We start from the raw sequence: 16,489 nt of genomic DNA on the forward strand, positions 1-16,489 counted from the left end.
TTCAGTTAAAAATAAAAAAAATAAAAAACTTGCTCAATTTATGTGATTTTTGGAACATGGAATTTTTGTTGTCATAGATACGTACATTACACAGATTTTAAAAATTTTTGTTTTTTAATACAAAGGAAATTCTGGACAAGAACTAAAAAAGTTAAGTTGTGGATTTTAAAATGCAATTTCAACAAAATAAAGTAATAAATGTTTGTATGATTATCTTTTAACAGTTTTTTTTTTCTATTTGTCAATTTTCTTTCTTTCAGTTTAATTTTTGTGTGCGTGTGTGGGAGGAAGGGGTGCTATCTTGTGTGCCACCTCAAAACCATAATGAAGATCAGCAGTGCAACTCAACAACTTTTTCTTCATTTCTTTTTTGCGTTCATTGTATTATTTATTAGCAGATACATAAAAAATTTAAATCCTGCTGTGGAAAAGTGTAGACTATTCAGCCAAGATGGAGGGAAGTTGAGACTTCATCTGTTTATATTGTTCAAACCTGTTCATAGCATATTCCTGAAAGTAGGAGAAAAGAAAAAGAAATGTGAAAAACAGATTCTGTAAAACAGAAAAGGAAAGGTGGAAACAGAAGGAAAGGTGAAAAAAAAAAAATATATCAATTCAGTTTTTAAAACTTTTATTAAACTCACATTCACAAGATACACAGTTCAACTGCTAATTTTATGCATATATTTGTTTTATACTTTTGTTGTCAGTTTGGTCTTCATGAAAAGCGCGACTATTTCTGTTATATGTCAGAATAATTGATTATGGGCAATTGTGAGCCTACATATTTGTGCAAGGCATAAAGACTACTTGTTTTTATTTTAATTTTCTCATCATTTTATTTAAGCTGGGGATGGGACATCCTATCGGATGCAAGACATTCACCCACTATCTCATATAGTCTACCAGAGAGATCTTTTTAAAATTCTAACCATCCTTTAAGTGCAATTGTTTGAATCTCTTTTACACTTGGTTCAAGGTAGTTTCTGAAATTTTTTTTCATGAGGATAAACAAAGAGATTTCAAACTTCCTCAACATGGAAATGAAAAAGAAGGTATAAAAAAAGTCAGAAAAAAAAAAAATTGAAAGAATTGATTCAACTACAAAGTGACATCAAAGAGAAAAACACAAGATCAACAATCTGATGCTGTCAGAATACATGAATTTGTCACTGAAGTTTAGAAGATTACTGACAATGAACCTGACAAGTTGATGCATGGCGTTTCATGAAAACTGATTATATTTTCATTTTTTTTGTTTGTGAACTTTTATATTGGTGAAAGATGATTCAGAAAATTCTAGGAAAAAAAAAAAGAGTATTTTCAGTCTTATACAACATGTCATCTCAAAATGATTGAATCAATGAAACAACTTTAATATTACCATGTAAGTGATGGTGCTTAACCAAAATTTCCTCTCTATTAAAAACAAAAGAAAAACACCAAAAATTACATCAATTGATCATATAATTCTATTTTTAAATCAAAAAATTAAATTTTGTGACCAAACGAACAGAGATGATATTGCATTGCCATTTTAAAAACAAAAGAAATAACTCCAAATTTTTTAAGCTTGCGATATTATAGGGAGACATTTTTAATATAAAATAAAAACGTGAAAGTGGTTGCGATTGTCAATGTTTTAAAAAAATAATACTTCAATAACAAAAAGGAATGATTAAGAAAAATGTTTTAATAGTAAAAAGAATGGAGGGACATATTTATAGTTAGATTTTTTTTATAATGAAATATTTAGGAATTTTAGTTCATAATAATAAAAGACTTTAAAATTTAGTTAGCAAAGCAATAAGATTGACAATAATGACTGACCTGGATCTGATGTCATAGAATCGAACTAACGAAGAAAGGATTTTATAAATATTCACGGGACAAACCATGTAGTAGGTTAGTCTGTTAAGAGATGCAGAGTTGGGAGATATCCATGAGAGAAGGTTGGCTTTGTCAGCCAGGACACGTTCGGCTGGGAAATTAGAGAAGATGTAACAACAAAAGAAAAATAGGTGTGCACTCAGAGAAACAAAAGTCGTTGCAACCATGGAGATGTTATAACTTTGTCATCATGAGTTCTTTAGAGGGAAGGGTCTTCAATTTCAGGACAGCATGTCAAGAAACTATTCCAGAAGGTATATATTCCTTTATCTGATTTTGAACCAAAGAAATATGTTCATCTCTTTGTAAGACAAACATCCAGTCAGAAACAGTATCTGAACGGTATACACCCACAACAAACTTTAGAAAGATTAAACGAAACACTGCTAAATGATCACACACAGTGCATACAATCAACACTAGATGATCACAGATACACTTTAATAAATGTAGATATATGCACACGTTATTAAGCTGGTTATATAACATGTATTGATTTAGATACATTACAAAGACACTAATATATACCCATTATATAGACCAGTATTAGGACATTGAAAAAACTCAAATTCGTAGAAAAATAATTTTCGGTTTAAAAATAAAACTACTTGATCAATTTGCAACACACAATGACATATTAGAGGAGCCATGTTGAAAGACAACACCCGACATAATTAGGAGCCGTGTTCAAAGATCACGCACAATGCCATATTTGAGGAGCCATGTTTAAAGACAACACACAGAAGGTAACATGCCAATATGTGAGATGTTACAAATACAAAGTAACCCTTTTTCTTATATCTGAATTGAGGGTAGCAGGTATAATGACTGCTGCAGTATACAATTAAGATATATATTTTTTGTATATGTTATTTAATCATAGTGATACAGCATGTGATTATAACACTTTGTGTATGCAAGTCTTTTTTTCATTTCTGCTCAAACCGTTTGGCAGCCAAATATAAACAAGTTATAGTTAAGATGCCAACTTAAACAGATGGTATATTTCCTTGCTCACCTCTCATCATAACTTGGACGACTGGTTGGTTGTTTTACAACGTATCAACCCATTTTGGTTCATTAACGCTAACCCAAATTTTATAAAAGTTGAAGAAAAAGTAAAGAGCAATTTCAATAAGTTTACATATTTAACAGATCAATACATTTAACAGTTATAGATCAAACTATAAATTTTCAATAGATATACATTTTATAAACAATTTTAATTTGGCTGTTTAGGTTCTATGGCATATCAACCACTGTGAGTTATCTAAAGATTAAATCCAGCCTGCATATGTTGTGTGCATATATATAACTACTTCATTTACTCACATAAAATTAATATATGAAAGTATAAATTTATGCATAAACTTTAAGTACTTACTTCACAAATGCTCAATATGTAAGTAGAGCTAGTTAGTAAGTTATGAAATATATATGACGATTAAGCTACACAGAATATTCCGCGTTTCATCCACTCTAGGACTCTTCAGGCTTATGCGCGAATTTTGTGGTTGTCTGTCGTTTTTATATACGCACCTTCTATTGAGATTTTAGTTAGCCAATCAGATTTCTAGTATCCACCGCGCCCTTCCTATCAGCCAATGAACATGCACTTACCGGACAAAGGCCTATTTGACCTCTGGTTGACCTGTTCCTTTGTGTGTGCTCCATTTAGCCTGGATATTGAGTTTCTTGACCTGTTTTAAATCTAGGTTAGTTTTTTTCTATGTTAGTTTATATATATATATATATATATATATATATATATATATATATGTGTGTATATATATATACACACAACATATATGTGTGATAGTTTATGTATATTCATGTTTATTTAATTTATTTTATTTAATTTGTTTATTTTCTATTGTTTTTGTTAGTTTTAAAATTTTGTATCGCTATCCTAGAGTAAATTTTATCCTGTGAACACAGTTGTTCGCTATTTCTCTTCTACAGTTTAATAGATGTTGGGGTTCTTTAAAGTACAGGATAGCAAATTTTTCATGAAGGCATAATCTACATGGGTCGTCTAGGTCTCTACATGTGGTAGCTTGTCTTATTATTTTCCATTCAATTACTGGTAAATGTCCGCTTTCCTTAAGTTCCCAGTATTTATTTGCTAGCGTTGTTTTCATACAGTGCTTTTTATACGCACAGATATTTGTATGCTGCATATAGGAGGAAATAAAGGGAGTTGATGGTTATTGTTGCATAGGGTAGAATTAGTTGCAAAGTTCTTCGCAAATAGTTTGGCCTTGTCTGATGCTGACGAGATGACCTCAGGTCTATTGATGATGGTCGGAATAGAATGCACGCTTCTGTTCAGGATCCTGTTTGCTATTTGCCAAAACTGGTGGGAACCAAAGCACTGCTCAGCTACTTTGGATTTAATGGACTGAGCATATAGCTCTCTTGCATTTTTTATTACTCTTTTACAGTGGTTGCTGGCAGTCCTGAAAGCAGCTTTAGTCTCAGTACATCTATTACATTGGTAGCTATGGAAAAAGTGATTTCTGTGCGCGATGGCAGCAGCACATTCTGGGGAGAACCATGGCTGGCTGTTAGGTTTTTGTTGGAATTTTTTTGGATGGTATGAATCGGTCTATGCCTACAATTAACCATTCGGTCAGATCTGATGCTATGGAGGACACATCCTTTTTAAACATGGAATGCAGAGGTAGATTCCGCAACTTTGTTTGATGTTATCAAAGCAGGTTATGTTATTCTTTTACTCGAGTTCTGCATTTTACCTGTACTTTCTTTTGTCTTATTTTCAATCATGTCTCTGTTAGGTTGGAGGTCGGATTGGTGATCTTTGACGTCTTTCACTTTGTAGATTCAGTTGTCCGAGAACTCTCTTTGGGCATTTCTACATTGTTATCCACATTTAATTTTGTTTTCGTAATAGATTTTTGTTTTTGTTGAATACATTTGTTTTAAGCTTTTCTTGAAATGATGGCCATTTATTTGTGTTCAAATTTATTAACTTTTCTGTAAGTTTTTTTTATATAATTATCTATTTGAGTATTGTCCTGAGATTTTTTTTTTACCATTGTCAAATTATTTTTGTTCCCATATAGCTTTTAACAATTTTCTAGCTTCTGAGAATGGTGAATTTTTGGTGTATTTCACATCTTTTCTTTCTTGAAGACATTGCAGGTCCTTGAGAAGGCAGGATGTTCTTCGTGGCAATTTGCCCATTTTATATTTTTGCACTCACTGTGTGGTTTGCGTCACGTTCACCACACTTCCCACATACTTGGTGTCCTCTGCAAAAGTCTTTGTGATGACCAAATTTCTGACATTTGAAACATTGTAGGCGAGCTGGTATGAATTGTTCTACTCTTTCTATTATCTAGCCCATTCCAATATCTTCTGGTATTGATGGTTTATCAAGCGTGAGTAGATGCATAGTTCTGCATAGTTTTGTTGTTTCGTCTGATGGTAATTCTCTTATATTCCTTCACACCCTGTTTTTTTTTTAATGCTGTTTTGATTTTCTCTGGCGTTGCTATTGAAAGCTCTCTGCTTCTTTTGAGGTATTTAATTTAGATTAATGTGGACGTACTTTGCATTTGATGTTGTGGAATTTATTCATTTTGAACAGATTTTCTGCGTGTTTCTTCATTTAAACTTCCACTAACAGATTGCCATTTTGAAATTTTTAAACATTTTTTATTTGAGCTACTTGATATAACTTTTTCAATCAGAAAACGGAATAATTTGTCAAGTTTAATTTCATCCAATGATTCAATAATAAATTTTGGGAAGTTTAAGTCGATATCAGAATCTAAATTGGATTTTTTTAAAAAGAGAAAGCCATGATTGAGTTTCGATTTTCATTGGTTCAATGCTCCACCACCCACCACCAAGTCCAACTATGGTTGGCAATGAATCCATTCACCTTGACCGAAACAGGGATACAATACTAATATACTTGTGCCAAAGAAAATCCAATTCTCTGCCAAATTCTGGGTTTTGTTCAATAATGCAACAGGTGTCAGTTTTTTCTTTTAATACAATTGACCCTCAGTTCTCGCCTCCTTGCTTATATAAGGCTGAGCAGATTGGATAATATGTTCGGGAGAAAAATAACTGCATATGAGCTAGGGTATGTCAAGACCAGTCGATTGATTGGATCAGGCCCTATCAGAGTACCTGTCAGCCCAAGTAAAAGCCAAAGTGGTGTGTTGGAAGCCATTAACCACTCTATTGCTGGATCAATCACTGCTCCATCACTAGGATTCCGTCCCAACACCTTACAGGTTGCCATCCACAGTCAACAGGTGGCCTCATTAGGACAGGGGGGGGGTCTTACCCCTCTACAGATGGGCAGTTAGTGTATTATACAGCTCCAGTCAATAGGGCAGTAACTTGCATAAGAAGCATGACTAAAGACTTGGATTCCATTATATTTCTATAGTACATATACATTGGCAGAATCACCTTGTTGAATATGATTCTTTAACTCTTTCCAAACGATATCTTGTGTTGATGAAACATTTAAATTGTAGAGAAGTCTGTCTTAACTGGAACCTGGTAACCTTTTTCTTGTTATCAAACCAGGTGAGTCTAATAAATACATAAAGTGACATGACTACAAAATAGCTTTCTGCGACAAGCTTCTCACCACTCCAACAATGACAGCATTTTACTTACCAAATATCCAAAATTAATTTCTGATGTTCTTGACTGCACAAGGGACCACAAGCCCCACATATAATGTGATGCCAAGGTAAAGGTGTTGGACTCAATATACAATCGTCGCAGGTCTTTTTCGGTTGGTTCTGTTTTACTATAAGTGGAAAGGTAAGCTTCAAAAAATTCATACTGAAAGTAAAGAAAAATTTTCAAAGCTTCATCAGAAAAAAAACAAAAAACTATTCAACTAAATTAGAAAGAGAAAAAAAGGAATGGTGAGCATACAGTTTACATCTAATGTTTGTATAGAAAATGCATAAAACAATAAAAACAAAGAACAGTTTACATCTAATGTTTGTATAGAAAACGCATAAAACAATAAAAACAAAGAAAAGTTAAAGTAAAAAAAGCTTTTAAAAAATAATTTTAAATAATGAAAAGAAAATGGATAAAAAAGAAATTTAAAAAATTTAATTGAATAAACAATTAAAATGATTTTTCATGTTGCATTTTTCTAAAATATTTCTTAGTATTTTATAAATTGTAATTTCTCATTTAGCCCAGCTTAAAGTGTTTGAATCAGGAAATAGGAGTTTGTAAAGCCAGTTAAATAAAAAAAAGTAAAAACAAAAAAACAAAAAACAAACAAAATAAGCTTTCTGCTAGCTAATATATATATATATCTCCAACTACAGATTTAATGTGGTGATATTCCTACTTTCTTATTCTTCCTTTATTATTACCTTTATCCTGACATGGACTGACAACCAAGTTTGAAACCAGTTCATTCTATAGAAACATTTTCACTTAGAATGTTGGCAGCTTTCATGTGGTCCCTTCTGCAAGTACCCATGTCTTGTAGCAGTCACCATAACAAACTATTTTCTTTTGTGGATTAATGCCCCCTTGCTGATTGATGAGGCCACGTATTGACCAGTCAGCTACTAGGGTGCATTAATCCTATATGTCCCTTAAGGAACTAATTACACCTGTCAGAAACTAGCTAGTAGGACCAGAGGAGATCAGACCACCAAAGAAGACAGACCTTTTTTTTTTTTTTTTACATGGGGGTCACCACTTATCAAGGCGCGAAGGCCACTCAGGGATAAGGGTTATTGCGTGTACAGTAATCAATGAGATAGTATTGTAGTAATCATTAGTATTGGGGGGTTTTGATAGAGTGTCTTACTTAAGGGGGCGGTTTGTCAGGAGTTTGTTTATGTTGGACTTGAAGACGTCCAAGTTGTAGTCAGGTGAGAAACAGGCAAGCGGCAGAGAGTTCCACTGGCGTGCAGTTCTAAGAAAGAAGCTTTGCTTATGGAATCTACGTTTGGATTTTGGCACAGATAAAGAGTGGGGGAAAATTATTGACAGTAGTTTCAGCCAGACGGGTGTTTCTCATGAAAGATTGGCGAGGGGGGATGAGGGATTGGAGCTCAGACGAGCACCTGCCATGGAAATAACGATAAAACAAAGACAGGCTCGCAACGTCTCTTCTGTGGGAGAGAGGTTGCAGGGAAGAGAAAAGGGCGTCCCCCACTAAACCACAAAGTCTATTTTGTACTCTGTCAAGGCAGGATAGGCTGTTTTTAGCAGCTCCTGCCCAGATGTGGCAGCAGTACTCCATCCTTGGACGTACTTGGCTTTTATACAGATAGAGAATTGCATCAGTAGTGAGATATCTTCTGGAGCGGTAGAAGGATCCCACCATCTTTCCAGCGACCTCGGCAACAGACTTGATGTATGTGTTTCATTTCAGATCAGGAGTAAAGGTCAAACCCAGAAGCTTGTCAAAACACGGGGCCTCACCCAGACGAGAGCCATCCATCACAATTGATGCCAGATGGGGATCAGAGCGTTGATGATGTAAGGATAGGAGTTTGGTTTTGGATGCATTAAAGGTAACCAACCACATCTTCCCCCACTGAACCACACGCTCGAGATCAGAGGAGAGAGAATCAGAGAGAACTTTGTCATTTACAGCCTTTGATGTGTTGCCATAGATGGTCGTGTCATCAGCATAGATGTCAACGAATGATTTAAGTATGTGTTTAGGAAGATCATTGATGTAGATCAGGAAGAGAGTTGGGCCCAGGATGGACCCCTGGGGGACTCCAGCATTAATATTGTGGGCCTCTGATTTCTGCCCATCAACCACTACTCTTATGAACCTATCGGAGAGAAATGATTTAATGATTGAGAAAACATTTCCAGTAATACCGTAGCTGGAAATCTTGTGAAGTAGGCCCTTATGTCATACCTTATCGAAGGCCTTCGATATGTCAAGAGCAATTGCCCTGGAAAGGAAACCATTGTCAAGAGATTCACTAATCCTATGAGATATAACCGTTAGTACATCTGCTGTAAATCTTGCAGAGCGGAAACCATATTGCATGTCACTAAGAAGGTTGTTTCTGTTGAGGTGGTTGACTACTTCTTTATTTAATATGGATTCCAACAACTTACTCATGACACACAGGTCTTATTGGTCTGTACTGAGAGGGAGATGGTTTTTCACCTGAATTCTTAAATACAGGGCACACTGATGAGTTTTTCCAGGGTGTTGGAAAGCACTTCTCCTTAAGGCAACGCTTAAACAGTTTTGTAAGTATGGGGGCAAGTTCTGGTTGAAGCTTTTTCAACACTATAATTGGAATGCCATCAGAGCCAGTTGCTTTACTGGAATCAAGGTTCTTGATTAACTTGGCGACCTCACGCACACATATTTGTATGTTGCATAGCATGTTGTCTGTTATAGGAGGAAATAAAGGGAGTTGATGGTCATTGTCGCATAGGGTAGAATTAGCTGCAAAGTTCTTTGCAAATAGTTTGGCCTTGTTTGATGCTGACGAGATGACCTGAGGTCCATTGATGATAGTTGGGATAGAACGCACACTTCTGTTTAAGATCCTGTTTGCTATTTGCCAGAATTGGTGGGAACCAAGCTGCTGCTCAGCTACTTTGGAATTAACAGACTGAGCATATAGCTCTCTTGCATTTTTTATTACTCTTTTACAGTGGTTGCTGGCAGTCCTGAAAGCAGCTTTAGTCTCAGTACATCTATTATGTTAGTGGCTATGGAAAAAGTGATTTCTGTGCGCGATGGCAGCAGCACATTCTGGGGAGAACTATGGCTAGCTGGTTTTTGTTGGAATTTTTTGGATGGTATGAATCGATCTATGCCTATAATTAACCATCCTTCTTAAACATGGAATGCAGAGGTAGGTCAGATATGAATGTACAGAAGCTATCCCAGTCAGTCATAGAGTATCGATATACAGTACGGTGGAGAAGTACGTCTGAAGACTTATTACATTTCATTTTTATCTTAACTGCTACAACAGAGTGGTCAGAGGATCCTAGAGGAGATAGAACAGAACATGAACACAGCTCAGGGGAAGTTGTGAGGAAAAGGTCTAGAAGGCTTGCATATTGACCGGGTGTATCGGGCACACGGGTGTGTTCGTGAACAATCTGAGTGAGGTCATAGGCAATGACAAAATTATGACAAAACCTCCCCTCGTCATCGGTTTTATTTGAGTGGGTCAGCCATTCCACATTATGGACATTGAAGTCACCGCAAATGTGAATGTTAGCCGAAGGATGAGCAGACAGGATGTGGTCAATTTTCTCAGATATGTTCTTAAAGATAGTAACCCCATTGTTGTGGGGGCAATAGAGGGCAAATTTAAATGCAGTGGTGTAAGCTAGTGCAACCCAAAAGCACAAATAAGGTAAATTAGGGTCTTCTCTGGAGATATCCCTACCACATGGAAAGCCATCTTTGATGTAGGCACATATTCCATGCCCATGGCGATCTTGGGGGTCAGATTTAGATGTTAAGTTGGAGTATCCTTTAATTATGAATTCGTCTAGAGAAGTGGTTGGCCCTATGCCAGTTTCACTTAGAAAGAATATGTCCGGTTTCGTCTCTTGTAATTGTGTTTCAACCTCTGGAAGGTTGGAACGTAGACTCCTGATGTTGGAGAAGGAGACCTGGTAGTAGGGGTCTACGTTGGTGGATGGGGTTATAGGTTTATTCGGGTTTCTTTTTTGGAGATTTGTCATGATTGAGGTTTTAGGTTTGTGGAGCAGGTCAGTAAACTTGGTTGGAGCAGGACAGAGAGGGAAAATAAGAGAGAAAAAGACAAGAATTTTTTTTTTTTTTTTTTTTTTTGTGGCACATAAGGTAAAGCCATAACAATTACCCACTAGTATGGCATCGAGAAGCCCTCCCAGAAATTACTGTATGGTCCAGAATCCATTCACCAAATGGCAATACAGCAGCCCCGGTACTTTTCACCTGCTGATAGGACAGCCTCCTTAGTGGTTAATCCAAGGTTCAGGTCCCTGACTATCAGGCGGGTGTCAGCCCAGATGAAACGTTTACCTCCAGCACCCTTACTAGTGATATGACCACAAGGATAGACATAGAAACAGAAATTTTCCGACATCTCAGGCTACTCTTTACAAAGCACTACTGACATAGAAAGCAGCTTTTTCTTCACCCTTTGTCAGAAAAATCACATTGGAAATGAGGATTGAAGAACCTCTGTTGACTGATCCCCCCCTCCCCCCAGGCTGTGATTATTTCACTGAAAATCTCTACTGGACAACCTGGGGACACTTCAAGTTACTGCTTCTCAACACAAAAACATCCTAGAACTTTCTATTTTCTTTCTTTCACTTTGGAAATAAAGTTCTTTTTCTTTCGAAATAAACTTTTCATTGTTTTGTTCTAAAAATTACTCTGTACTTTTGTATCGTAAATTAATCTTTTATTAAGGGTTTTGTACAAACTTGCATAAAAACCTACCTAAAATCTTTCTGACTAGAAAGATATCAGGGAGACCAAGGCCAATAATAGTTTGTTTGTTTGGGTCATTTAATGCTGTATATAAAATTTAAATTTTTTTAGATGCTTTCGGAGTTGATTTTTGTTGGGTATATTCGAGTAATGTTTTGGTATCGTTTGTTATTTGATGGCATCTATATTTTATGGTAAAGATTTGCTCTTTTTGGGAAATTTAGAATGGTTTTAGGATTTTCCTTTTCAAAGAGTTCTTTTAAGTTTATGGCCTTGCAGTAGTGTTGATGAATTCTTGTGAGGTCATAGCAGTCAAGTAAGAAGTGTTTCACCGTATAAGGTTTGTGACATGGTATACATTTGGGAGGTTGTTCGCTTTTTAGTATATGGGAGTGAGTTATGTATGTGTGTCCTATCAAGATATGTGAAAAGACTACTACTTCTTTATGTGATTTTCTGAGATTTAGTAGGTTTTTTTTTTTTTTTTAAAGTATAGGCATAATTTAGAAGAGTTTGTTGTTTTGGCAATTGTTCCAGTTTTCTTGCTATTTCTTTATAATAAAATTGTTTATTGAACATTTGTAGTCCATATGTGGGACCTTTATGGCGCTTATTTAGAGTTTTAGGGAATTTTTGGCTATCATGTCAGCTTTTTCATTTCCATGGAAACCACAGTGACTAGGAATCCAACAGATGAAGAAAGTTTTGTGTTGTCTGATAGAATAAATCTTTTGTAACAGTTTGATTAGTAAGGGATGGTTTAATTTTTGATTTTTTAATGATTCAAGTACTGATAATGAGTCTACAAATATTATGAATTTATTGGAGTTTTGGTTGGTGATAATATCTAGAGTTTTCTCTAGATATTATGGCTGTAATTTTCTACATTATAGATTGAAAAGTTATTTGGTAATCTTTTCTGCCAGTGTTTTCTGAAATAGTGGCACATTCCACTCTGTTTGGATCTTTAGAACCATCTGTGTAAACGTGTGTCCGATTTGGGTAAGAATCTCTATAGTCTGTGGGGTGAGTATTGGATTTAGTATATATTGTCAGGTCTAGTATGACTTTAGGTTAATTTAACAGCCAGGGTGGAAGTTCTGTGAGATTTTCCTCATGGATGCTGGTTTGATCTATTGAATTGTCAGTAAGTGGTTTTATGGTTTCTTCCATGTAGAGTCCAAAGGGTTTAACTGCATTTTCTTTTTTTTTAATAAATGTGTGTAGTTGGGATTGAAAGTGCATTAATAGGCAGAATTTTTGGGGTTTGATCTGAGTTTCAGATAATATTGTTAGCCTAATTTTTCACATTTTAATTTTAAGAGTGATGAGCAGTCTGATCCCCACTCAGTATTTGCTACAACCCTTAATAGTTGTAGGGTTTTGAAACATTTTATTTTAAATATTTTAATGAGAGATGCAAATTGAAATAGCTGACCAAGATAAATTTCTGGGACTTATTGTCAAAAATAAGTCACAGAAATTTATGTTGGTCAGCTATTTCAATTTTTGTTCCTCTAAGATTGGTTATTGTGGTCCTATGATTACAGAAACGGACACATTTCGTTTTGGTTGTTGAAAATTTAAAGCCATTTTCTGTGGCCCATTGTGTTAATTTATTTATGCACATTTGTAGTTGGCATTCTGAAGTATGACTATTTTTTAATCTATGGCAGATTACAAGGTCATCCACATATAAGGAGCCAATGATCTCATTGCTTAGACAATTTACAATATTATTGATTGTTATATTAAAGAACGTGACTGATAAAATATGTACATGTGGGAATTCTTCTTCCTGTATTTTTATGTTTGATAGGATTGGTCAGATTCTTACTTTAAAACTCCTGTCAGATAGAAAATATTTTATCAAGATGGGTAGTCCGCCCTTTAATTCAAGATTGCATAGGTCTTTTATTATATCCTATCGTCATGTTGTATTATAAGCCTTTTCTAAATAAAAAAAGATAGCTATTGCATGTTCTTTTTTAAGGAAAGCTTCTTTGACAAAGATTTCCAATCGGATTATGTTGTCCATTGTTCTTCTTTTGTTCCTAAAACCACTTTGTAGGTTGGCAATTGAGTTGTTGGTTTCCAGATACCAATTCAGTCATTTATTTATCATTCTTTTGAATGTTTTGCAGAGACAACTTGTCAATGCAATTGATCTGAAATTTTGTGGATCTGAATTGTCTTTCTCTGGTTTAGGGATGGGGATCACGATAGCATGTTTCCAGCAACACAGGGCGAGCAAATAATAGCATCATCTGATTTATACAAGCCTCGTTAACAAACTCTCTTGATTGGGATCACCAAAGGAACCCAATCTGGTTGAAGAAGTACAGTGAATTGCATTGGTAGCTCTCTGGAACTGCCCTTCAAACATTTAACTCTCACTCTTCGGGGAAGGGGTGTTTGGCTTTGAAATATTTATCTTTTTAAAACTTTACTATTTAATTTACCAAATTATTTCTTCAGTAGGATTTCAAAAGTTAAATTTAATCATTATGATACAGTTTTGTCATTAAATAATTAAACCAAATTGTTATAACATTAAATCAACATTTATAATTATTTATTGTTATGCCATAAATGTTGATTCAATCTATTTATAAAATGAGTGAATGTAAATAGCTTCCAAAAGTTTCCATCAATTAAATGTGGATTTACTAGGAAATCAAAAGCTAGTAATTTGTCTAATGGTGATGCCAGTGGGTATTTCATTAGTAAAAAAAATAATTGTTATTAAAGATTGTTAAAAATATTTATTAAAAAAGAGAAAAATAAAATATCTGTCTTAAATATTTAAAATAAAACTTTATATTGTTCAGACTATGTTATTAGATCTTTTTTTTTTACCTTCCAAATGCATTTTGGCGCTTCTTTTAATTAAAAAAAAAAATTAGTTGTTGTCCATAATTTCCCCTATATTAAAAAAAACAAAAATACAGAAAAATCTTTATTACGTACATCCTCAGGATGGAATGAAAAGATAATATTTTAAAAATCACATAAATTGATCAAGTAGTTTTATTTTTATAATGAAAATCATTTTTAAAATGATTTTAAGCGATTACTGGGAAATCATAGGCATTACAAGGCTGATCTCACAATTTTTAATTATCTGCTGTTGTTTTTTCAAGATGGCATCATAAAACAGTCGCTTTTTGCTTACTTGTAAAATTTGATTTCCTTACTTAAAAATAAAACTACTTGATCAATTTACATCATTTTTGGAATATGACATTTTCATTCTGCCGCAAGTACATACATCAGAGAGATTTTAAAAAAATTTTGTTTCTGAATATAAGAGGAAATCTGAACACGAACCAAAAACATAAATTTTTTTTAACTTCAGAAAAGGATGAGGGCTATTGTGAATACAACTTGTGGTTAAGCTAGCATATCAATTACACTTAAGTTCATTAAAACAACAAATTAGTTGTAGGAGTAAAAGAAATTTATTTACTAGCAGAACCTGTGTACTGGCATTGCCTGGTGAAAGTCTGACACAAAGCCAGGACAGATCTGGTAAAAAAAAATTGTTTAATGCCTATACAGAATATTTTTTTCTCTCAATAAAGTCACAGGGCAATTTAGTGACTGTGACTACAATTGGGTATTTGTGACAACATCGTTGGATGCAACAATAATGATGATGAGGATGATGAGGATGATGGTGGATATAATGAATTGATAAAAGAGAAATCCGTTTCCCTTCCATGGTAATTGCGTTGACATAAATGAACATTAAAAAAACAAACAAAAAACACTAACTCTAAAAGTTGATGTCTTGGATTATAAAGATATCTTGAAAAATATCAGAAATGGAGACTTTCGGCAATTTGACAAGTCTCATCTCAATGCCATCTTTGTTAAGAAAAACAAGTAACCTTATTCCTCAGGGTAGTTAAATTTGTTTGTGGGTCACCCGAAATATAGGCCAGATATTATAAGTTTCTTTGGTTAAGAAAAACAAGATAGCAGACAGGAATTCAAGTGCTCATTAATTATTGTTTGGGTATTTGGTTATTCTCAAAGGACATCCAATTTATTTTTTACTTGTATGAAATAGCATTTGGGAAAGCCCTTGATTTTGCAAATGGAGTAAAAGGATAAGGAACCCTCCCATGTGAGTGATGGTGAAGGTAATAGAGGGTGAATGGGGCCTTCCTGTTGAGAGTGGTAGTCAGATACAGATTTGAGGAAGAAAAGAACAATTTTTTTCAGGACTTGAGAATTTCAAAAAAACTGCCTGAGATTGGTTTACTGAGAATTGTGAAATGAAATTCTGTGGATCAAGAATCGGGGTTAAGCCCGCCTGATTCTCAATATAATGAAAGGCAAAAATAACCTTGAATACATACTGCATGACCGCCGAGGGACCAACACCATTCAGAGAAAAAAACCCTTGACTTAAATCTCACTGGGTTCAAAGCCACACAGTAAAGAGACAAGCCCTCAGACTTGGGGTCAATCGCCTCAACTTTACTAATAGAAGTTGCCAGTTCCCTAGCATTTGCATCTTGAGTCAGAAACTTATGAATGATCAGAGTTTTATAACTTCCAGTAAATAATTATCATTATTTTCATATAATAAGCCCAATTATCAACTTTTTTTTCTTCTTTTCATGTGAAATGACCTCTACTTTCCAGTGACGTTGACTTGAGACCAGGTCTGAACAGGTCATGCATTCTATCAAAAGCAATGTGGGGAGAGTAGCAACCTGTCCGACCGGATCCTCTCAGCAACCAGGACCCGCATTGAAAAAACAGCCCAGTCCCAGCGACTAAACAAAACTCAAAGTGAACAAATCTGGTGACATCACTCGTTGGACACTGTTGAATAAAAAGGGTACAATTGCTGTATTAAGGCAATATGTAAGAATAGAAGTATAGGCGTTATGATGACAAAAGGTGTTTGTCTAAGGCGTAAACTATCTGATTTTATGTTGCCGGGCGATGAAAGTTTATTTTGTGATTTTTTTTTTTTTTTTTTTAACTGTTCAGCAAGTGTTTATTTCATGATTCTCTAAATCTGTTAAATGCATGTAAGCAGCCAATGAAAAAGTGGCTATAACTTGAAGGGATTATTACTCCAAGCGTATCCGACAAAAGTAGTAATAGTAAATGTAAAAACTGAAC

General features: G+C 34.7%; 1 protein-coding gene across 1 annotated transcript in view; it reads right to left on the minus strand.

Moving 5' to 3' along the window:
• Nucleotides 1–265: 265 nt before the first annotated feature.
• Nucleotides 266–16,489, minus strand: part of LOC145260597 (choline/ethanolamine kinase-like) — a 152,259-nt gene continuing 136,035 nt past the window's right edge. The window contains exons 8-9 of the mRNA XM_080118874.1: nt 6,556–6,726; nt 266–510 (exon numbers count right to left, since the gene is read on the minus strand). Coding sequence (XP_079975000.1) covers nt 439–510; nt 6,556–6,726 — 243 coding nt within the window. The 3' untranslated portion in view covers nt 266–438. The remainder of the gene's footprint in view (nt 511–6,555; nt 6,727–16,489) is intronic.

Source organism: Euprymna scolopes, chromosome 36, assembly GCF_053919585.1.
Source record: "Euprymna scolopes isolate OS-2025 chromosome 36, ASM5391958v1, whole genome shotgun sequence".
In the NCBI taxonomy this organism is placed as follows: Eukaryota; Metazoa; Mollusca; class Cephalopoda; order Sepiida; family Sepiolidae; genus Euprymna; species Euprymna scolopes.